The following is a 25,716-nucleotide window of genomic DNA, read 5'->3' on the forward strand; positions in this document are numbered from 1 at the left end:
GGTGCTTTTAACATGTCTGCCGAGTTAGATGGCTTTGTTGTGTTGAGAAAGCGGAAAGGTAAAAAGCAAATGGAAATTATACATTACCAAAACATATTATGCTTAAACTTGTATTACGGAAACTATGGTTTGGGGCAGTGACAAAAATAGTGGAGGAAATCCTTTAAAAAAGATGAAGAAAATAGGTGGGAATCAAACTCAGATACAAGTATTTTGATTAAGCGGCAGTCATGATAACCAGTGCATCACCATAAACCTGTGCTGTGCAGTTTCTCTCTTGATAGATCACACTGTAATATTTTGAAACTGTATAACTATGGCTTGAAAAAGAAACAGTGCATAGAGAACAAACAAACAAAGATGGTGATTTCTAGACACAGAGAATGTAATGTGAAGAATACAATTGTGTTAAATGCATCATTAAGAGAACAAGCAAAACTCTAACATATCCTGCTTTGAGTAAGCATGTTCTGTGACTATTTGGTTTTTGCTTGAGGCTTTATCTCTGTACTTCCCTGTATTGGAATAAATGAAAGCCAAAAACTACACATATAGTTACAAATGTCAAAATAAAATTGGAAGCTTTGATTTTGACTGCTACTTGAAGGCCATCAGTTAATTTACTAAAGGTGTACCATTTAATTAACCAAAAACATATCTTGAAAAATTCTAATTGTGTTTTTTCTCCATATTATACAACTTGAAGTTCTAAAGTGTTCAAAATTAAAAGCATTTACCAATATATAATATTAAACACAAACTTATAATATATAAGAACTATTTTAGATGGGACTATCTATTCATATTGCTTTCTCTTTTCTTTTTCTTGAATTATTTTGAAGCAAACTGTTGCATTTGCTATGTTAATCTTATTTGTTTGATTGTGCTGTATTGTTATAGTATTATGTTTCCAAATAAAGAGAAAAATACATAATGTACTTAATGGAAGAATAATGGGAAAAACCAGTCACTTTGTTACAAAGGACTATCCACACCTTTCTAATAATACACAAAAATTATAGAAAAATGTCCAACTGAACCATCAGTCTAAAAGGATCCTTCTTCATATATCTACTGTAAGACCACTTCCTGTAGTTTAAAAAAGAACATTGGTCCAATGTTGAATTGATGATCTGGATACAGATAAAACTATTTAGATAAAGGCAGAATACATAATAAATACAGTATATTTGTACAGCAGAAAAGCCCTGTATGAAGGAATATATGTACAATAATGACAACAATGTTGAAGTTGTGATGAAGCGAAACAGCGATGCTAAACTTAGGTGGCCACACTGTGCCTGCCTGTAAATCACAACCGTTCTATTCAAACTGATGTGTATATCTGAACTCACCTATATATCCTGACACAATAAATAAAACAATTCTCTCCTCCCAACAGCTCTGTTACACTCCCTCCCATATCTGGCTCTCCTGCTGGGTCTTCACCAGTCCTTTTTATAGTCCTTGACCCAGAAGTGCTTCTCCTCTTCTGTTCACATGATTTGACAACACTTCCAGGTCAGATGGAGAATTGTACTTTCTTCAGCCCAGAAGTACTTCTGTCCTTCCATCCCCATAACTTGGGAGTACTTCCGGGCTATATGGGAAACAGAGATCCATGTGTCTCCCTGCAGCGTCACCTGGTGGCACCCACGCTACCCAGCAGGGCTGTGAAGCCGAACTCCATCACCCATAGTGCCTTGCGGGAATCCAGGGTCCCGCTATGCTGCAGGGAAGTTCCCATCTAGCGTCCTGGGTGTGTTGGCCGGGTTGAGCTGCCAGCCGTCCATCAAAATAGTCAATGAACTTTACTCACTTTGCTGGTGTTTTCTTCCTCAGATTGCAATTGAACATGCAAAATATGTTGATATGTTCTCATATACTATATATATTTACTGACTTGACTGTAACAGACCTGTAACAACTATCCAAAAAAAATCGAAAAGGTTGTACATTTGTGTATTTTATGCTGTAAACATCCTGCTAAGCAGCATCTAGATGTGAGCACTACTTTGACTCACACTGTGGCATGATGTGGTAATGAAAAGCTATTTTCTTGTAACTTAAAAATTTAAGGTTGAACATACAATTGACAAAAAACATGAAATTTAATGCTTGAGTGCATGATGTAAACAAATGAAAATCGCTAAAAATAATAATAATAATATATTTTCTAAACCTGCTTTATCCTGAGAAGAGTTGCAGGGAAGCTGGAACGTATCACAAGGCAAAGACAGGGTGCAAGGCAGGTGAACATAAATAGTTAAAATTCCCATTATTCAGCTTATTATGTGTTTCAGTTCAAAAGAATACAGTCTCCTATAAAATTGTGATTTACACTGATCATCAACAGAAGCCAAAGTCACTCACTAGGAAAAGTAGGAAAACCATGGCAGATATTTATTTTTCATGGCAAATTGCATGTAGCTTATTTAAGAGTAAGGAGCTCCAGTTAATTAATAATACTAGCCCCAGTTTAAAAAAACAAAATGTACACAAAAAAGTACTTAGTTGGTTGCATAGTACTTCTGATGTAGACAATTAACTGACAGCACCCTAACTGAGGCCGGGTAACACAGCTAATGTAGGGTTGGTTGTTTCTGGTGCCACATGCATTTAGGATAAGCTTCAGTACCCTGAAGCCATGTAATGATAAACTAGATAAAAAGTAGTTATTCGAAACATTTATTATCTTGGTTTAATTGAATCAAGCAGTAATTGCACCTATACAAATCTGAGAATTTAACAGATGCAGTTTGTTTTATAAAGGCAGTTGTAGCACTTTTGTGTGATGTGCTACTATAATTAAGTGACTGACATTAATATTTTTTTTTAAAGATAGCAATTTTAATAACAGATGGAAAGTCAGCAGATTCAGTGGAGGATCCTGCAATGAAGCTGCAAAACAATGGGATCACAGCATTTGCAGTTGGTATGTATGAATGTATTAAAAGTGATTAGAATAGTAATTGTCTTTTCAGATGAGAAAATACAGCTTCTAGAGCTACATACAAAAAGATCATGTAGAGGTTTCCATATTACCACTACAAACATTCTTCAAGCAGAACATTATTCCTTGGGTCCATTAAAAGCTACCTAAAGAAAATTGAATGAATCACATATAAATGAAATACATGTTACATTGCAGTTTGAAACAAAATGAGAAATGACAAAGTAATTAAGGCTTCATCTTCCAAATTGTAGAACACAATCAATGAGCCGTTCATTTTCCAATACTTCATGCTGATTGTAAAAAGCTGCATTAGTGGAGTTGAAGTGAGGAGTCATTTGGAATAAATGACAGGCTTTTTTTATTTCCCATATTAATCTTATAGCTGGCTTATTTTTGAAAGCCTTCAATTTTTTCATATTAAAAACCATAACCTGAATCGCACACAAAGTAGTGAATATAAAGTGACACTTATGATATTCAAGACATTGTAGAACTGTTTTGAAAGATAGGGGGAGCCACCGAGCCCCAAACCCTGGGCAAAACCAACACAAATACAGTTACAGATTCAAATATAATGATTTATTTTTTCCAGTACCTTACAGGCCCTTCTGGAATCCTCTGTATAACATAGCACACAATAAAGATGTTCCTCCTTCTCTGTCCTATGCCTCTTCCTCCAAGCAAGTGTTGACCACTACCTCCCAACTCTGACTCTCTTGAATGAGGTGGAGTGGCTTCTTTTATCTGTGACCGGGAAGCACTTCCCTGTGCTAGGGTGTAACATGCTAGAGGTACTTCTGGGTCAAACAGAAGTCCCTGAAAATAGTGTTGACTAATCCCAATCCCCACAAAACCCAACAGGGTGACCCAGTGGGACTACAAGTCCCAGCATGCCCTTCTGGTGTCTGTGTGGTAGTCCTAGCCCAGGGATGCTGCCATCTAGCATATTGGGTGATAACGGATGCAAATCTTGTTTTCTCCCCTGATCCTTCTATTATACCGGCCTCCCGAATGGGTTAAGGTTCCTTTTTCCTCCCAGTTGAAAAGCCTGTCTGTCTATTTTCCTTTATTATGGCATTCCAGCCGGGAAAAGAATCATCCTCCATCCCCTTTGGGATGCCTGTCCAGTCACCACGGTACTCAAACTGTCTACCCAGTGAATACATGTAGAGTTTTGCTACAGTAACAATGCTTTAAATATGTAATCTAAATTTTATTGTTAGGAGTAAGTTTTGCAACACAATCCACATCTCTGGCTGTCTGAGCCAGGTGTTGGAAATGAATACAAACAGAATTTACAATGCAAAACATTTGTGTTTTAAAAAAAATAAAATTTAAACAGTGAAAACAAATGAAAATTGTGTAATGACAAAGTACAAAACTTTAGCAACTGTTTATTTACAGAAAAATAAAGTAATTCATCAATGGTTTTTGCTGTGACTTATATATAGTCATTTATATTGCAGGAATTAAAAATGCAGATAAAACTGAATTGAAGAAAATAGTTTCTGACCCTTATGAAGAGCATATGCTCTATGCAGAAGACTTCAATCATCTCAGCACTCTCTTACCCAAAGTCACTAGAAGAGTCTGCTTCACAGCTTCTGAGCCTCCAAGACCAGTGAAACAAATCAGCGAGCGTAAGTAATTATCGGTGGTTATTTTAAAAGTGCACCAGAAGGATTATTCATGAAAACCTCATTACTTCACGCATATACAATTTCTTCTGACTTTACTTAATGTAGTCCTTTACTGGGTTTTTGAAAAGCAGAGCAGTGCAATATTAAATTATGTACAATACCTTGCACAATACACAGTATTGTCACTTTCCACTTGATGATATTTTTAGTTATTTTTCTCACTCTGTTTCCAAACATTGCTCTAAAGATTCAAAAAGAAGGAAAGGCTGACATGTTTTATTGACTAGCTGGGTTGACCACTACTGAGTACATTTTTAGTTTATGATTTTAGATTGTATTGGGGTGGCACGGTGGCTGGCGCTGCTGCCTCTCAGTAAAATGACCGGAGTCCTCCCTGCATGGTGTTTGCATGTTCTTCCCCATGTCTGCATAGGTTTCCTCTGGGTGCTCCAGTTTCCTCCCACAAACCAAAGACATGCAGTTTAGGTGGATTGGAATTTACTAAATTGGCCCCAGTGGGTGGTTGGGGTGTGTGTGTGTATATTTGCCCTGTAATGGACTGGCAAACTTGTCCAGGGTTTGTTCCTGCCACGTGCCATATGCGAGCTGGGACAGACTCCAGGAAACTCCCAAGACCCTGTTCAGGACAAAGGGGGTTGGAAAATGACTGAATGATTGTATTGAACATTCTTACTCCTTTAAGAACTTCAGTGTAGATCACAGTTGTTTATCAATTTGACCAAAATTAGAATGATCACTGAGCATGGGGGTACTCTCCAGGATAAATGGGACAAACATATAGTGATATTACAAAGTACTGTGAAAGCATAGTAGAAATACAAACTATACTTGGTAGCCTCAGAGATGGCACTTCAACCACCAAGAAGGGACTTCATGTCACATCCCCCTTTGTCCCAAAAGCAGTAGATGAACCAATCAATAGCGTTCAAAGCTTTTTTTAATGTTCTAAAACTCTACAAGAGCTTGACACGTGTCTTTATGTCATTCTGTTTTCTCTATGGACCACTACCCACAGAATTCTTGTTACATCATCTGTAGGACACAGTTCTTTCTTTTGATGCAGCTGGAAGTACATTGATTTTTCCTCCTTTACGTGCCATTAAGTAATGCGCGACTCCGTGCTTTACTAATTTCAGTTAAAAATAACCTTAAACTGAACATTATTGTTTATAAGTGTAAAGGTACGCGTAATTGAAGGGCGCTTACTGTTTGTGTGTTAAAGGTGCTGCCGCGGGACCGTCTCAACGGGTGAGCGCAGAGATGCATGGCGGCTCTGTGTACACGTGGAGCTGTTATAATAACCAGTACGGGCTCCTGCGCAGGCGTTCAGTTTCACACGTCGGTGTCCTCGCATCCTGCCCATCGCAGGCGGTTCTAAAGTGCGGCGCGCCTGAAAGAAAAAGCCGGCATTTACCTTTGTTAACCATGGTTGAGGCAGAGATGGGGATAATGTATACTAAATAAATGAGTTTTACTTACTGGCCAGTCAGCAACTGGTGTACGTGAGCTCAGCTTAGCCATTGGCCGTCTGACGAGGTTTACGCGCGCGCGACCGGTAGGGGTTCAGTTTTAAATAGAACGTTGCTCAGAGCATGTCGCGATGAGTTGCGTGAATGTGCAAGCATTGCCTTTTTAGACAACTGTGTCTTTCCAGAAGTGTTGAACCATCAATAAATAATTATGCGGCATTTGTTATGCTGCGGGTTCACTATTGTGTTGTATTTTGCTCTCTCCAGAGTTCCATCTTTTCATTCGCTTACAGTTGTATTCTCACACCAATCCGTTTTAGACAACCGTGTCTTTCCAGAAGTGTTTAGCATTCAATAAATAGTTATGCATGACATTGAGCGTGTGTCTACCCAGCGTGGGTAAGCCTTTGAACCCCATTTGGGCTGCAATCTAAGTCCCACTAAGTGCGACTCATACTCTCCCACTGGTTGCGTCCCAACCCTTTGTACACACCCCCCTCCCACCTCGCTACTACCGTGGTCGAGTGTATTGGTGGAATATATATAGAACAGCAGCTAAAACCGCACAGAGCAATGAAAAGTCTATGTCAGTCACAGGTACATATGTACTGTGTAAAGACGGCGACTCAGGTGACAAGTTGGAGGTGGGCACATGAGCGGGCAGTGCATACTGAACGAGAAATCAGCAGACTAGCATGACGGATGGAGCTGAATCAACGTCATTCTCCTTTCCTCCCGTTCCACACTCCGCTCCGTGCACCCCCATCCCGAGGACGGTGCGCCAGTTTTCAGTCACTTCAGACGATTGTGTGTTGGTTCGTTCCGTGCATTGTTACAATGTTGCTTTTCTTGCTGATTTATTACATTACCGATTTTTCAAATGTTAATTTTCTCCCTCTGCTTAAAAATCATTAAAAAAACCGGCCTGATTATGCGGCGTATGGTACGCCGCAGGTTGGCTAGTTGTGCTATAAACACTTTTCTTTAACCTACTCTGTCTACCATGAAATGGATGTTAATTTTATGGTTTTTGAAGTGTATCTCTGTGTATTCATAAACAAGAGTTTACGTTTTTATTGTAACAGCTTTTAATCAACATTGTTGATGCTATTACTCAATTTTTATTTTCGTTTTACCTCCACATTGATCCAACAGGAGATAAAATCATTGGTCCTAAAGACTTGGTTGTTAATGAACTTAGTCACAGCTCTTTGAGACTGACGTGGACTCCAGCTACTGGTGATGTAGCTGAATACCAGTTGGTAATTAATACTTTGTCCCCTTCTGGAGCCCTGGCATCAGAGGAGCAAAAGCAGGTATGTTGAACGGCTTCAGGCTACTTTCATCTGATTAAAATCCTTTTTGGTTCTATGTTTCTTGTATAATGGTATGTAATGTACAGTAGAGTATTAAAAAGTTGTTTTTACATTGTATACTCTTATATATCAATATAGTATACATAGAAATGTCAGGATATTATATTAAGTTTGAGCTATGCTACACAATTACATTGTGAAAAAGACGCTATATAGGCGCCTGACCCGGCACAGTTTCACACTGAGGCACATGTGGAAATAATACATTTTTTTTTTCTCTCCAGCCGTGGGGCACGTCTTCCCCTAAAAATATTTAAATATTTTAAAATATTGAATCTAAAATAAAGTTTTTTATGTAGAAGCATTTCAATTGACACAGCAAATATATATTGTAAGTTTATGTGGATAAATCATAAACACAACACTGTGTTTAGAGGTGGGCAGAGTGATGGCGTAAGATAAAGGAGTGACTGTTTTCATCCTACATGATATCAAAACATGCTCACTTCTGGCAACTAGGCAGTATCACTTTATTATTCAGTAGCTACCCTTTTCTCTTACAATATACTGTAATTCATACACTGATTGGACAAAATTCTGCCAAATTACTATAAAGAATTTTATTTTTTATTCTCTGTGTATTGTATATAATTGAAAAAGAAGAAGGAGGTGACTGAGGTAAGGTTCTAACACAATATAATGAGGCTGTACAATACAGATTTTCCCATGGCCCATTTAACAGTACAGCAGGACTGAAATTGAACATGAAAGAAAGAAAGAAAGAAAAGAAAGAAAGAAAGAAAGAAATAGACAACATGCTAAACTTTAAAGCCAAAGGGGTTTTGAGATTAGTACAGTAAGTGTTGTCAATGGTAGTCAACTGAATGGGACCAAGAAAGTGGCTCACTTTTATAACAATAATTGGAATCAAGCAAAGAATTTGTTTTAATATTACAAAAAAAGAATTCCAAATTCCTTTTCTCTCTGAGAATGAATATTGTTTAATTATGATAAAAGTGTGTTTTGGTGCCTGCAACTTCTAAATTTTCTTTCCTGTCAGTTTTAAATGTTAACTTTGTCAATATCTTTTTATGTGGCAACATGCCTTTTTAACTGCTGTTAACAATATTCCTATTCTAGTTTATGCATATATTCTAAAAAGTGAATTTTATATAAGTAACATCCATCCACCCATCCATTATCCAACCCACTATATCCTAACCACAGGGTCACAGGGGTCTGCTGGAGTCAATCCCAGCCAAAACAGGGCACAAGGCAGGAAACAAACCCCGGTCAGGGCACCAACCCACCACAAGGCACACACATAAACACCCACCCACCCACACACCAAGCACACATTAGGGACAAGTTAGGATCGCCAATGCACCTAACCTGCATGTCTTTGGACTGTGGAAGGGAACTTGAGCACCTATAGAAACCTAAGCAGACACAGGGAGCACATGCAAACTCCTATAAGTAACATACTTTATATAATTAACTAATTTAGTGAAGTATAATTTTTATTTTGCTAATAATTTTGCTGTCAGAATATTTTGCAGGTAAAATATATTTTGATTCTATTTGGACATTTTCTAAGTTTAATTTCCTCGAAAATATTTATTTTTGTTTGAGTTCTGTTTATTTACTTGTTAATTATATCATTATAAACAATGGCAAATAATCTGAATACATGCAAAAGACTGAAAAATGAACAAAGACAACAAATTTCAATTCAATCCCTGGCTAAACAATCAGCAGGCAGATTATTCCACAGCTTTGGAGCCATGTAGATAAAAGCTCAATCTTCCAATGTTATTTTGTTAGTACTTTGAATATTTAGTAGTCTGGAATCTTCCAATCTTAATGTGTGCTCTGGTTTATAAATAATGAAAACTCCAGGTAGGCAAGTAGGAAATTAGTAATTTGAGGTTTTTTTTTTTAACGTAAAAAGGAGGATTTTCAAATCAACCCTAATGGAAGCCAATGCAATACTTAAGAAATGGAGTTATGTGGTTGTACTTTTTCTTCTAATTATTCTTTGCAGCAGCATTTTTAATTAACTGAAAGCAGCATATATCCCCATATCCAACAACTGTCTTAATTTTACCAAAAGTTTAAGCTGAAAAAAACAGGTTTTAGAAGGTTTTGTAATGTGTGTTTCAAAAGACATAGTGGTGTTATAGATAATGCATAAGATCTGTGCTAATTCAATGAAACTAATGTTTAGACCAACTAAGTTCAAAAGTGACAGAGTACCGCTGCAGTCTGCATCATTCCATCCAATAAATAATATTTCTGCTTTTAAAGGATGCAGAGACAATGAGCAATGATCCATCTACTCTTTTAACTCATTCTCACAATTAATTGAGGACACTATTGGAGAAACATCACTTGGACTTAAATAAAGGATATCATCTTAAAATAATTGATATTTTTTAATGATTGTTCTCAATAGAAGCATGTAAAATGAGAACAGCACAGGTCTGAGTACTGAGTCTGGAGGATACCATATTTAAATTAACTAACAACTTAACGTAATGTGGAATTTCCTTCATTAGAAATAAATAAATACTTTAGAAATACATGGTAATTTTGAAATAGGTGTATAATTTATAAGAACATGTAGGTCCAGCTCTGATTATTTCAATAATAGTCTGATAACTGATACTTTTAGTACATTACTTATTAAAGAATTGCATGAAGGTAATGCTATATCTCTTACCTTTTAGTTTTATAATGGATGCAACCATTACCTTTCTACCTTTGCAGAAAAACAGTGATGCAGCCCTGTATGATCTTCAATGACTATAATAATAACTCAGAACTTGTGATGTAATGCTAGCTCTGTGAAGAGGATTGGGTGTTTTGTTTGGTGTATTGTATTTACCCCATTTTTTGCCACCCATTGCACACCCAACCTACCTGGAAGAGGAACTGTCTCTGAATTGCCTTTCCAAAGATTTCTCCTTTTTTTTTTCTTTTTCCCTACAAGGTTTTTTTTGGGGAGTTTTTTCTTGACTTTTTAAGGAGTCAGGTCTAGGGGGCTGTCAAAAACAGGGCCTGTTAAAGCCCACTAAGACATTCCTTATGTGATTTTGTGCTATACAAAAAATAAATGTTGTTGTTATAATAATATCTATCTAAAGGCTGAATTGCTGTTATATTGAATAGAAAGACGGAAGATGTACGGAAAGATCACATTTAATTTTACTGAAATATAATATGATTAGAATGACCAAGCTTCCATTGTTCAGTTGTTTACTCATCACTGCATTACATACCTTACTTCACTCCATAATAACATACCCAAACAGATTTTTAAATATTTGCTTGAGGTGGTTTTTATGAAAATAATATGAATAATAAAATGACTGAATTATTTGACAGATCATCTTGAATGGAAATGACAGAACCACTCTGGTGACTGACTTGATGCCCAACACTGAATATTTATTCACCATCTTTGCTGTGTATGCTGATACCATTGGTGATTCAACATCTATCAAAGCAAAAACAAGTATGCAAAAGTCTCTTTGGAAAGCACGTTAACTTTTATATCAAAATGAAGAAAAAATCCATGTAACAAAATTGTTTTTTCTGATTTAGCTCTTGTGCCTCAAGTTACTAATTTTCGAGTGATTGAGGAGGGACTTTTCACTCTCAGACTGGCATGGACTCCGCCATTAGGAAAGCTGGAAGGCTATAAAATTTACATACCTCGATGTAAGTAGAATATTCAGAATGTATTTAATACTTTTTCTTTATAAATTATTGAAACACAAAGATATAATTAGTATTTTTGTATTGATTATTTAAAAACTGCCATAACAGTTAATGACAATATATGGATATTGGAATTAGCAGTTTGTGTTTGATACTGTGCAATAACAAATTTGGCTGGAATGTTACATATTTCATTAAATATATTTCATTAATTTTCTGTAAATTTTTTACTGATTATGATGGTTTTTTCTATTGCAATGCTGTAATATTGTTTTACCTCTTTCAGCTAACAGGCCAGGATTAAAGTATGAACAGATTCTGAGTGGAGACATGTCTTCACATTTGATTGACAGTCTGGAAGAGGATAAAGAATATTCTATAAGTATCTATGCAGTTTATCCACAAGGGCCAAGTGAACCTGCTTCTACTTCTGGTAGAACGTGTAAGTTATTTACTCATTTCAACTGTACATATAATTAACTATGTACTCTTTAGTTGAATCCTCACCATTGATTTTCCTTAACTTAGCAGTCTCCTCTCTATCTCACTTTTGTTTCTAGTTCTGTATCTTTTCAGCCTTCTAACCATCATGTCTTAGGAAGTGTCACATGTCAAAACTTAGAAAGATGTGCTGTAATGATCATTCACACATAATACCTCCTAAGGTTTAAGGTTTTTAATTTTGTTTTTAGTTGCAAAGATAGGTATGTGGTTTAGTTAGACTGGCTTAGGCCATACATAGAAAAGCAAAACAAGCATGATTAAGTCATAACTTTGCATAACATTCTAAATCTAAAAATGAACAAACTACAGATATTGATTTTGCTAAGAATTGAGCAAATATAAGTAAAGCTAAGTGATGAAAAGGGGAATTCCAGTGCATTAAAATATAAAGTACTCCATTAAATTTAGTGCACACCAATGTAGCAAACCCATATGCCCTACGAATGGGTTTTATAGATTTAAAGCACAGTGAGACCCCTTGTGTTTACATTTCTGTGATCTTTATTTTGCTTTAATGTGGTTTTTTTTTTTTTTTTTCCCGTTGTTCATTTTATTGTATGCAGTTTTGCAGCATAATTCTCATTGTTTCTGGAACTGAAGAAGAATGAACCACAACAGGAGACAAAAGATTGTAATTTAAAGGGACAAAACAAACATCAAAAAAGTCAAAGCAGCAAATAAAGCATGACAATATCAACTTTTGTTTGTTTTTTCAATACTAGGCAGAATCTACAACAACATCACCATGTTTTATAGCTTTGTGGTGATGACGTAGTACATCAAAATGATACCATTCATGAACAAGGAGCATAAAATAACGATACTTACTGTAGTTTCCAAATGCCATCAAAAACAAGGATTAAAATAAGTATATAAATAAGCAAAAATTAAACAAAAACATAAGATGCCAAAACCATGATAACTTGATGATTATCATGCTTTTGTGCATACCACATAGACTTTTTTCATTTTTCAGAGACTTTCATTCTGTCTTTTCTTCCCATCTCATTACTTGTAATTCATGCAACCTTCAGGCTTGTGCTTTCTGTTTGTTTACATATAAAGTAATTCCTTCTGTATTCATAACCTTGCTATTTTGTGTAGCCCTTTCTAAAACATTTCATGCAACTGGATAAAAATATACAATTTTGATGTTTCCTTTTTTGTCATATTGCACAACCTACGTCATTCTGGGGATCATAACTCAATCTCTTATTTCATTACAGACATTATATCACATTCTCCAAACTGTATAATTTTAATTGAGAACCTTCTTTTTTAATCATTTCTCATTTCTTATTCAGGCCATAAACTCTTGGTAAGGTACTCCATTCTCCATTACTTGCATTTCCAATAAACAGCTCTTCATCAATGTTGTGGAAATTTCTGACCCATTGATGCCTTCACTTTATCAAAGAGTCATTAATTGGGATCTTCCCACTAAATCAAACCAAATGACTCACATAACTTCATTTCACTAAGCTGCAAGTAATAGTACTCAAGTGAAGTTAGCCTGCTAAAAGAAGAGTATATGCAATGAAAACTTCAAACAGCTAATTGAAATGAAGCTTTCTTTGGCTCATGTATTCAATATCATCAAGGCCAGAAGTCTAACAGTTTAACGCTGTTGTTGTTTGCTTTTGGTTTGTAGGAGTCATGGGACATGTTGGTAACCTGTTTTGAGCTGGAAGTAATTCACAGCTGAAATGCTGGCTGTTTGTCGCTGACACTTGAACATACTTTATTCTTATGTACTACTTTTAGTGGATTTTGCAAGCAATCCTTGCATTTGCTTTGGTTTATTCTAGTGACCTGGGGCCTCATGTATAATGCTGTGCGTAGAATTCTCACTATAACATGGTGTAAGCACAAAAGCCGAAATGTGCGCACAGAAAAATCCAGATGCAGGAATCTGTGCGTACTCCAACTTCCACGTTCTTCCGCTACATAAATCCCGGTCAGTGTGAAAACTAACGCACGTGCATGCACTTTATGTAACGCCCCAACTCCTCCCAGAATTACGCCTCTTTGAATATGCAAATCAATATAAATCGCCCTTAAGCTCAGCCTTCTGTGAAAAGACAATGGGAAAAGCACGGAGGAAAATATAAGAATTTCAGCGAATACCAAGTGGAGGCAAAGGAAAAACATACTATTTGTTTAATTAAACCGTGGTATAATCAGAAAAAGGAAGTTGATCAAGTGACATAGCGTGTTGGAGAAACTTGAAAGCTCAAGTTCACAAAGTCACACAATGCCGAAATAAAAAACAAGTCACATATCAAAATTGCTGTGAAAAGGCGAGTCGTAGCCCAAGTTCTGAGTGTCATATGAAAGCTTATTAGGGTACAGACAAAAAAAAAATAGGCACACAGTGGGAAAAAAGCACGAAATGTCAAGTTCAATCTCAAAATTTCCACTTTAATCATTTAGTTTATTTTGTCATTAAAGTACAGTAGAACATCATAAATGTTATCTTAAAATCATTTAATTAACCAGTTTCTCAAATCACATCGTAGTTAAAGTAGCACGTTAAATGCTTTTTTTGTATGTGATCTTCTATGTGCGCTATGTGTGTGAATCACTACGTGCTTCTTAAACCGGCTCTCTTCCTCTGACTGGACACAGAATCCATTATATTCGTGATATTACAGCTCTCTGAATAACTAAAATACTGAGATGTATACATGATATGATTTTCATGATGACAGGAGTTAAAGCACGTTATTAAACATGGGTTTCACGGCGCAGTGATTATGTGCGACCTTCGATGAAATTATTTATTGCAGCAGTACTCATGGGCGGCTCTAGGCAGAGAAAGAATCGGTGGCCCCTTCGCCCGCCAATGTCAATATGGTATTTTATGCACGGTTGATGGCCACGTCCGTTGCGGACACTGCATAGCCGCCTCAATCTCATGACACAAGCGTTTAACTTTTGTCGAAATTTGCCATTGCGTTTTTTAGCTATGTCGTTATTTTCTCTATCTGTTTTATATTCAAATAGCAGAATACCCACGCTTCGCAGCGGAGAAGTAGTGTGTTAAAGAAGTTATGAAAAAGAAAAGGAAAAATTTTAAAAATAACGTAACATGATTGTTAATGTAATTGTTTTGTCATTGATATGAGTGTTGTTCTCATACCTATATATATATATACTGCTCAAAAGAATGAAAGGAACACTTTTTAATCAGAGTATAGCATAAAGTCAATGAAACTTATGGGATATTATTCTGGTCAGTTAAGTAGCAGAGGGGGTTGTTAATCAGTTTCAGCTGCTGTGGTGTTAATGAAATTAACAACAGATGCACTAGAGGGGCAACAATGAGATGACCCCCAAAACAGGAATGGTGGAGGCCACTGACATTTTTTCCTCCTCATCTTTTCTGACTGTTTCTTCACTAGTTTTGCATTTGGCTACAGTCAGTGTCACTACTGGTAGCATGAGGCGATACCTTGACCCTACAGAGGTTGCACAGGTAGTCCAACTTCTCCAGGATGGCACATCAATACGTGTCATTGCCAGAAGGTTTGCTGTGTCTCCCTGCACAGTCTCAAGGGCATGGAGGAGATTCTAGGAGACAAGCAGTTACATCTAGGAGAGCTGGAGAGGGCCTTAGAAGGTCCATAACCCATCAGCAGGACCAGTATCTGCTCCTTTGGGCAAGGAGGAACAGGATGAGCACTGCCAGAGCCCTACAAAATGACCTCCAGCAGGCCACTGGTGTGAATGTCTCTGACCAAACAACCAGAAAGACTTCATGAGGGTGACCCAAGGGCCCCATGTCCTCTAATGGGCCCTGAGCTCACTGCCCAGCAGCATGCAGCTCGATTGGCATTCGCCATAGAATACCAGAATTGGCAGATGCACCACTGGTGCCCTGTGCTTTTACAGATGAGAGCAGGTTCACCCTGAGCACGTGACAGAAGTGAAAGGGTCTGGAGAAGCCGTGGAGAACATTATGCTGCCTGTAACATCATTCAGCATGAGCAGTTTGGTGGTGAGTTAATGATTGTCTGGGGCGGCATATCCATGGAGGGTCACACAGACCGCTACAGGCTTGACAAAGGCACCTTGGCTGCCATTTGGTATCAGGATGAATTCCTTGGACCCATTGTCAGACCCTATGCTAGTACAGTGGCTCCTGGTGCACGACAATTCCTGGCCTCATGTGGTGAGAGTATGCAGGCAGTTCCTGGAGGATGAAGGAATTGATACCACTTTCCTGACCTAAATCCAATAGAACACCTCTGGGACATTATGTTTTGGTCCATCCAATGCCACCAGGTTGCACCTCAGACTGTCCAGGAGCTCAGTGATGCCCTGGTCCAGATCTGGGAGGAGATTCCCCACAACACCATCTGTCATCTCATTAGAAGGATGCACCGATGTTGTCAGGCATGTATACAAAAACACAGGGGCCATACAAAGTGCTGCGTACAATTTTGAGTTGCTGCAATTAAATTTTGACAAAATGGACTAGCCTGCCACATAATTTTTTCACTCTGATATTTGGGGCGTCTTTGAATTCAGGGCTCTGTAGGTTGATCATTTTCATTTCCATCAAACGATGTGGCATCCTTTCGTTCCTAACACATTACCCAGTCTATATCAGTATAGATATCCAGGAGGATTTCTTTTTCCCATTGAGATCTGATGTGTTATATAGCAAAATACCCGCGCTTGACAGCGGAGAAGTAAAAAGAAAAGGAAACATTTTAATAATAACGTAACATGATTGACAATGTAATTGTAAATATATAATATATATTGTAATATATATATACAGGCAAATACATTGACTTTATGAATATATAAAGTCGGTGTCAGAATATATAAAGTCAAAACTTGAATATATAAAGTGAAAACTTGAATATATAAAGTCAGCGCTGGAATATATAAAGTCAAAACTTGAATATATAAAGTCATTCCCGAATATATAAAGTCAAAACTTGAATATATAAAGTCAGCGCTGGAATATATAAAGTCATTCCTGATTATATAAATTCAACATCGGAGTATATAAACTCACTCCTGAATATATAAAGTGAAAGTCAAAATCTATTGATTGAAATGACTCTGAACTGAACTAAGTTAACAAAAACGTATTCAGAAAAATAAATTAAAAAAACACTGTTCGGTTAATGTTTTGAAAATGATGCATGTGCCCTGCCTAGGATTGGTTCCTGCCTTGCGCCCAGTGTTGGCTGGGATTGGCTGCAGCAGAATCCCGTGACCCTTCGTCGGATTCAACGGGTTGGGAAACGGATGGATATTCCAGCGCTGACTTTGTATATTCCGACGCTGACTTTATATATTCAAGTTTTGACTTTATATATTCCAGCGCTGACTTTATATATTCAAGTTTTGACTTTATATATTCCAACAGTGACTTTATATAATCAAGTTTTGACTTTATATATTCGGGAATGACTTTATATATAAATGTTTTGACTTTATATAGTTAATTTAGTCATCATTACATAACTTTTTCTTTACCATAGAAATTTAAAGACTAAATTCAACTTCCATTCCTAACAAAGATTTTTCAGGCGACTAAATAGAACCCACTTATATCCAAATTCGAGCTATTGAGCTGTCGCCTGCCTGCCTGAATAAGTCACCCTCGCTTCGCTCTTACTTTTTTACCTATCATTTAATCATGGCTAGTGGCGGAAAAATTATAAAATGGAAGGAGGATTACACCGAGTATGGCTTTACCAAAACAATTATTGATGGCGAATCGATTATTCATAAAGCTTCAATTGGTGATCTGTTTTTCTGTGTTAACCTCATATTTTTTCATACTTCTTCTCAAACCAAGGGGGTGCGAGGGTAAAATGAATCGGGAAGCGCTGATCAATGTAATCGGTGTACCAGGAAATCATGCATTGACAGAAGTTCCCCTTTGTTTGTAATGCAAAGTGTGATTAAATGCATGATTTTTTAACGCGTTATGGAGCACATGCATCGAAGATTCTCAGGTGTGCTTGTGCTAAGAAAAGGAAACATTTTAAAAATAACGTAACACGATTGTCAGTGTAACCTTTTGTAAGTAGTGCCTGGAGGATTCAGTGTGGAGAAACTGTAGAGACAGCGTGTGTATTAACTTGTGGATTTTTCTGTGAGTATTTGGTGGCAGCGTCACAAACTCACTTCCGTATTACACTGCGTTAGCTGCGGAGCTCAGCTCAGAGCGAAATGAGGTGAATGGGAGGGGAGATGATGACGTGACTCCCCTACCTGCCTTAACTGTCAATCCCCCACAAACACAGTCTCGGATTTTGCATAAGCACAGCCCTCACCTGCAATTTTAACTTAGTTACAAAGTGATCAAAACTCTCGTTTATATCCTGCGTCCTCTCATTAAACTTGTATCCCGCATTACCCGTGGGCATGACAAACGCCAGCGGCAGCCTATCAATGAATTTAATTTAAACTTTAGGTTTACACCGTGCTTTGTTTCCGAAGTAGCAGCACTCATGAATATGGTTGCATATGTCACTTGCTCGCTTCTTATTGTTTCGCTGCCTTCTCAATTATATAATGCATGTTTTCTTCAGCACTTTTTGGAGCTCTTCCTGGTGTTCTACGTACTGTGTTGACAGTCAGTTCACGCGATTAAGTGGGAGGCGTGATGATGTCACATGAAACTCCGCCCCCCCACGGCTTTCGAGCTCAACTCCATTACAGTAAATGGAGAAAAATAGCTTCCAGTTATGACCATTACGCGTAGAATTTCGAAATGAAACCTGCCCAACTTTTGTAAGGAAGCTGTAAGGAATGAGCTTGCCAAATTTCAGCCTTCTACCTACACGGGAAGTTTGAGAATTAGTAATGAGTCAGTGAGTGAGTCAGTGAGTCAGTGAGGGCTTTGCCTTTTATTAGTATAGATATATATTGGTGTGGCCACCCTGCAGTCCTTGCTTTTCTTTCTCAAAGTAACGGATCGCCACACAATCAGCTCTCTAATAGATGTTAAGCCATCTGTAAGCTTAGAGTGCTGATTCTTCAAAAAGTTTAAGGAACATTGAACTATATTCGTAGTACATGTTTAATTATTCTATCCTTCACGCCAGTCCCAGTGAAGAATATGGATTATTTAAATGAAGTTAAACTTTTTCCTGTATAATATAATAAACATATTTTGCTGCATTTCATTTTAAAAATGATATCGTCATCATATGTAAATACGCGCTTTATAAAGTGGCGCAGGTTGTGCAATATTATAACTGTAGTACAAGTTTACAGTGAGGTAATTGTACTTATAAGTACAAACAGTTCTACAAGGAGCAATTGATTTAGTGCGTTTATAGTTCTTGGGATCAAGCTGTTTCTGAACCACGAGGTCCGTACAGGAAAGGCTTTGAAACGTTTTGCTGTGGCTAAGACAGCATGTGTTTGATTCTCTATCCCGATAATTCTCTTTCCGATCAGCTGCTGCTGTGATTCACACTCAGATCCAGTTATATAAATACTCCGAGTGGTACAGTGAGAGTAATATGGAAAAAGATGATCTGCTGTGGCAACCCTAACGGGAGGAGCTGAAAGAAGACGAAGAAGGTGCAGTGAGAGTAACAACGCAGTTATGGTATCTGGAATACTATGGCTATTTCCTGGATCATTATATTCTTACAAGTTAATTACAATCAGATGCATTACACTAATAAACAATATGCGGTTAGTTTCAGTGTATTTATAAAGCCGTGTCAGGAAAATAAGGAGTATCCACACAGGAACAGTAGCACTGCTTTGATGCTGGGTGCCGCCAGTCTGCAAAACCGACCAGAGAACTTGCGTACGACAAGGTATGAGGAACCATGGAAAAGTGCGTGGCTTTACGTCAAGTGTAGGTTTTATACATCGCGATTTGAACGTGGAAAAGTTCTTACGCAACATTTCTGTGTGTACGCACCGTTTATACATGAGGCCACAGGGTTCCTTTTCACTTGCATCAATCAAATCTAGTAGTGATGCTTTTCTTTGTTGATGACATTCTGTAATAAAAATGAAACAAATTTGCCACTAAGGCCATATAATGCATTCATATTTTCATTGTGTTTACAATGGAAATTTATAGAAAATAGTAACATAAGTTTACTATTTAATGCACATTCATACATTAAATTATAAAGTGGGTTAAAGTAACTTTCGATCATCACATGCTACTACCTTATGCTTCTACCTTATGCTTCTTAATCGCAGATGTGATTAGCATTTTTTTTCTACCAGTCAGTATTCTTTTATTTTGCAAGCATTGGCAGTGCATGCAAGTGGATCTCAATATAATGAGATCTGTCTGCAGTGGGAGAGCTGCTGGTTGTCTTGGGACAATCATTTGCCACCAGAAACCACCCTGTCTAGTCAATATACTCTACTGGGTAATGCACACCTCCTATGGCACACAAACATTATTGCATAAGTCCCCATTTGAGCCTTGGTAACAAAATATAGTGCCAGCCTTAAAAAACCTGGCTGTGATGGGGGTGGGGTCTGGTGACAGGAGGCAGATTTAAATGAACTGGCAGCCGCTTGCTTGTCAGTGGCACAGTGGTTGCTAGCAACTGGGGCCTTAGTGTGGGATGCTTTCAACAGACCCTTGTGTGACTGAGTAGTCCTATCTAGGGTCTGCACTGATCACCCTTTTTGTTTTTCTAGAAATTTCCTACTCAACTCACTCCTGGATAGGCTACTGCACCTATTGGGACATTCCATCCTGCTGTTGAAAACAGAAGTCAATAAACTTTAAATTGGCAACCAGGAATGTGCAAACACTTTTTGGACTCCTACAATAACTTGGACAGAACCGTTCATAGAACAGCTCTTGTTTCAGCTGAACTGAGGCAATATAACATAGATATTGCTACCCTAAGCTGAACCAGACTCCTAGATGAAGGATCACTAAAGGAGGAGAAAATGGGTTACACCTTTTTCTGGAAAAAGAAAGGATACCCTGCTGACGAGCAACATGTTCATGGGGTGGGGCTAGAAATCAAAAATACACTTCTCCCAAGCCTGACTGAAGCACCAGTAAGTGCCAGTGAAAGACTAACGTCTGTAGACTGTACCCACTTCCCCCAGAAACTCTTTGTCACACTACTCACTGTTTATGCACCCACCCTTCCATCATAAAACGAGATCATCCCTTCTAACACTTCTATTAGTCACTGGATGAAGACCTGAGCAAGATTTTCAAGAGTGACAAAATCCTCTTACTTGGTGATCATAGAGCTTGGGAAGTCAAGAATTACAGGATATGGAGTGGAATGCTTAGTTAGCACAGTATTGTCCCCTCTTTGTGTTGAGCTTGACCTAGCTATTACCAACACACGGTTCCATCAAAAGAAGAAATAAAAAATATGGATACACCCTTGGTCCAAACATTGGCACCTACTGTAATTGACTATATAATTATAAGATGCAATGAAACTAACAATGTTTTTATAACCTGTGCTGTGAGAGATGCAGATTGCTGGAGTGACCATTGTATTATAGTGGCCAAACTTTGCCTAAGAGTATGCCCACTAATCAGATTACAAATGGGAGCCAAGAAAAAAAATTACATTTGTGAGAGGTAAAATCTTTGAACAAACTTGTACCATGCTAAAAATATACCAATGACATACAAGTCTGTAAAAGTTTCAGTTGACTGTTTGTACTCTATATTAAATAATTTATATTTTAATAATGTAAGAGAAATATAGATAGTATAGGAAAGTACCATTGACAGTAGCTCTTTTTTATTTATTTATTGTACTGATAGCAAAAAGAACAATGAGCACCAAAGTAATTGATTCTATTTCCATGGAGTGGGTAATTCACAAAATATTGGCTGCTTGTCTTTGATGAAGCCTTTCTTGAGTTCTTGCTTGGAATGGAAGCATGCTTTGAACCAGGCCATTAGCATTGTTCTCATACCTGCTAATTTCTGGTGTCAATAGAAATGAGTTATTTATTATTTTTTAAGTTACTGATGTCAATAATAAAGGATTCACCAACAAACTGACAGGATAAAGTGCTAACACCTAAACAGAGGAAAATGTAACACACAAAAACAAATTAGTGAGACAAAATCCAATGCGCCAAACAGTGTTGATAATCTGAAGTAACTCATCCGCGCCGCCTACTGTCAATCTTTTACCAAGGAAATAAAAAACATTCCGGATGACAAATGAGCAACAAAAACAAACAAAAAAACAAAAATGACGCTGATACAACTAATATACTGTAAGATTGTCAAAGAAAATTACCAAAGAGTGATAACTCTCAAATACACCAAGTGCATACTTTGCATTTAAATCATTCTCTGCCCTGGGGGTTTCCTCCTTTAGATTTTTGTTATTGATTTCTACCATCTCTGTGCTTGGCAAAATTTTTTCAAATGACACTTCACAGTATTATATGATTTCAAAATACTATTGTCAAATATTCATTCATTTCCATTGTTAAGAGTGACTGTATAATTCTTACAGTGAAGCTGATCCCTGTGCAAAACCTGATCCTTCAAAATGCAACTACAGATACCATCCAAGTCAGGTGGACACGAGTAAGGGGAGCCTCCGGGTACCGTTTAACCTGGTCCTCATCAGGTATGTACAGTATGTGATGTTATTAAAAAATGAAAAGTTTAATGCAGTAAGCAGCATAGAAAACATAATCCCTTATTTACAGACAAATAGATTAATGCAGTCCAACATGTTAAATATACAATGATATGGATATTTAAATACAGTATACATACAATATGTAAAACAAAACATTCTTCAAGCTGTTTCAAATGACACATGATCAGATCCCACTCCTAGCTGTTCTCTATTTGGAATCTGCATGTTTGTGTGGGTTGTCTGAGTGTGCCCTGTGATGGAGTTACTTCCCGTCCAGGACTGGTTCATGCTTTCAGTCTCATGATTATGGGCTCCAAACCTAACACTGCTCTTAACAATGTTAAGTGAATTTGAGAATAGTATGTTATATGTCATGGTGGCACAGTGGTTAGTTTTGCTTACCTGATCCAGTATACTGGATTTGAATCATCATCTTGTCATCGTTCGTGTGGAGCAAATGATTTCTCCCTGCATTTCGCTTTCCTCTGGATGCTGTGGGTTTCCTTCTACATCCCCAAAATATCTGTGCTGGTTTAAAAGGTTATTCCAAATCATCCCAGTATAGGTGTGGGTGTGTGCGTGACAGAGTACTGTGATGAACTGACTCCGAAATTTGAATATATATACCTGTATATATATAGTATATATATACATACAGGGTTGGGCAAAAATAGGTTTACAGTTGTGAGTATGTGAAACACATAGTTTATTCTTGAATTATTATTTATTTATTTATTAATTATTGTATTGTTTATTTGTATTATTTGTCTTCTGATTTGCCTTCTTCTTCTTAGAACTATTGAATTAATAACGCTGTTGTAATAATCATAACTTGTATGTCTTTTTCCATACAAAAAAATTTAAACCTAGTTTTGCCCACCTCTGTGTATATATATATATATATTCAAATTTCTGAGTCAGTTCATAACAGGACTATGTATACATATACATATATATAGATATATTATGTTACTTGTTTAGGTTTACATTTTTTTTATATGAGACAATACAATGAGAGAGGAAAAGCTGATGTGCTGTATATTTTATTTGTGAATTAAATTTGTGTTTGTACATCCAATCCAAATTGAATAAAGGCAATTAAGTTATGCCTTCTAATTTATATACAGTTATAAATGCTATACTGTATATATTTAGTATTAAAAATCCATTTTACTAATGCAATATTTGTCATTTTTGGCTAGATGGGCTGCTATTTCAGGCTGTTTTGTGCCACTAGATGGTGGTCTTATCACAGATTTAGAATACAAATATCAGCAAAATTACATTCTTAACCTATTTCTTCAGTGAGAAAATAAAGTTTTATAAGACTTATTAAAAACTAATGTTACTAATTGTTTTTTTAGAGGGCTACATAGAGAATGTTAACCTTGGGGAATCCTATCAGTTCTACATGATTCAGGGACTGCATCCTGGCTCAGACTACACTGTCACCATTAATCCAATTTTTGGTGACATCGAGGGACCTGTAACAACTGGAGTAGCTCGAACATGTAAGGATCTTGCTTTATAAATATCAATCATAATTAATTTATTCACCTCTAAAAGTTTTGAAAAAACTGCTTCTAAATGGCTCAGCTGATGAGATTTGAATATTTTTTTTTAAATCATTAGAACGATCGAGAGAGGAACATACTATTGAGCCCAACAAAGCTTTCTAGTCCTATCCACTTAATTCTTCACATTCAGTACTGTGCCATCTATTTTAAATTGTTATTCTGCTTTTAATGAACCATGTGATATAACTATTTATTGTCGGAGTAGTGTGAAACACATTAGTTAGTGTTGCTGCCCTGAGGCTCCATCAAATCCTGGCTCTACCACTGCATGTTTTAATGTGCTTTGTCTGTGTATTCCTGATTTGCCTCTAATCCCGGATATGTTCAGATGAAGTCAAGTGACACCTTTAAATTGGCATTTTGTTGGTGTGTGCTTTTGTAGTGGACTGGGTCTCATTAAGAGTTAGGCTAGGAGCAGGTTTTAGCACCCTTTCACTTTGTTATGGAATTAGCATGTCCAGAAAACAGATGGATGAAAGTTTATGGTTAGCATGGTAACGTGTCTTACATTTGCAAGGACATAGATTCAATTCTTGTCTTTGCATAGTTCACATTTTACTCTTATATCTCTGTAGGTTTCTTTCATTATTAGATTTAAACCATAAAACTTGTTTAAATGAGACTCCAGCCTGGCTTGCTATGAGTCAGAATGTATGTGTGAGTGTCCCTAGTGATGACATTTTATCCCATCCTGAGCTGGTTCCTGCTTGGCTCCAAATATGATTGACACAAAATCTGTTTTTTTCTATCCAGATCTGGTAATAGAGGACAAATTGCAAAAAGTAAGATATTAAATACATGATATTGTGACGTCCCATCAAATAAACACACTCAGGAGCCGCTTGTCCGAGGGAGTCTTGCAAATGCCGATTGGCTTTTTCTCCACCCGTCGTCTGGGTCACGGGACACCTCCAAATCAAACAAAGATAATTCACCTTCATCCTATCTACCTCAGCCCACGCAATGGCAAGACACGTCACACTGCCCCCTCCTCCACTCCTCGTCCCTGAGGAAGCATATAATCATGCAGATGTCTTGGCAGCTGTCTTCGCCGGCATGGGCGTCTGTTAGTGGAGTCAGGCTGGGAAAGTGATGTAACATCTGAGTGAGGATTTGTGGAAGGTGTTGTGGCAGTCATGGGTGCAGGTTGTGAAGGAGCACAACCCTGGTAGCTGGCCAGATGGTCCTGATGCAAAAACACTCTCCTGCCTGTAAGTGGTAAATGGACCAAGTAAACAACCTCCCCCATCCGTTGCAACATCTGACAGGGTCCCACCCAATGACTGTCCAGCTTTGGAGAGCGTCCCTTCTGTCTTTTTGGCCCATACACCCAAACTTGATCGCTTGCGTGAAAAGGCAGCCCCCTGAACCTGAATGTCATAGTGGCGCTTCTGTTTCTCTGCTGCTACTGTTATCCGGCCCCTTGCAAAGTTATGTGCCACCTCCAATCGGTCCTGCAACTTGCAAGCATAATCAGGGTCCGGAGGTTCAGCTGGGGTGTCATGGGAACACCATATACAAGTACAGACGGTGTTCACAGCTCTGGTCCCAGCATTAATAAGGCAGGGGTGCATCCAGAGGATTCCTGCACATCAGATTGGCAGGCCATCAGAACCAGAGTCAACTGCTGGTCCCAGTCTTTTTCATCTTTAGAGGTGGTAAGAGCCAGCTGTGTGGTTAGAGTCTGGATAAACCGCTCGGCTAGCCCATCACTCTGGGGATGTAGTGGGGTGGTTCCAGTTTTCTGGATGCCAAGACTATCACATACTTTTTTGAAAGACCTGACTTTCAAAGTTTCTCCCTTGGTCTGAATGCAGTTCGACAGGCATCCCAAACTGACTAAAGATTCCTGAAATTAGATCTTCAGCAACAGTCTCAGCTTTTTGATTAGGCAGGGCATAGGCCT

General features: G+C 37.7%; 1 protein-coding gene across 1 annotated transcript in view; it reads left to right on the top strand.

Annotated features, from left to right (window-relative positions):
- col7a1l (collagen type VII alpha 1-like) overlaps nt 1–25,716 on the top strand; it is a 326,774-nt gene that overhangs the window by 135,926 nt on the left and 165,132 nt on the right. Inside the window, exons 5-12 of the mRNA XM_039762163.1 lie at nt 2,842–2,935; nt 4,423–4,596; nt 7,242–7,402; nt 10,790–10,919; nt 11,009–11,125; nt 11,412–11,567; nt 22,102–22,218; nt 23,598–23,744. Coding sequence (XP_039618097.1) covers nt 2,842–2,935; nt 4,423–4,596; nt 7,242–7,402; nt 10,790–10,919; nt 11,009–11,125; nt 11,412–11,567; nt 22,102–22,218; nt 23,598–23,744 — 1,096 coding nt within the window. The remainder of the gene's footprint in view (nt 1–2,841; nt 2,936–4,422; nt 4,597–7,241; nt 7,403–10,789; nt 10,920–11,008; nt 11,126–11,411; nt 11,568–22,101; nt 22,219–23,597; nt 23,745–25,716) is intronic.

This window comes from Polypterus senegalus, chromosome 8, assembly GCF_016835505.1.
Source record: "Polypterus senegalus isolate Bchr_013 chromosome 8, ASM1683550v1, whole genome shotgun sequence".
Taxonomy (NCBI): domain Eukaryota; kingdom Metazoa; phylum Chordata; class Cladistia; order Polypteriformes; family Polypteridae; genus Polypterus; species Polypterus senegalus.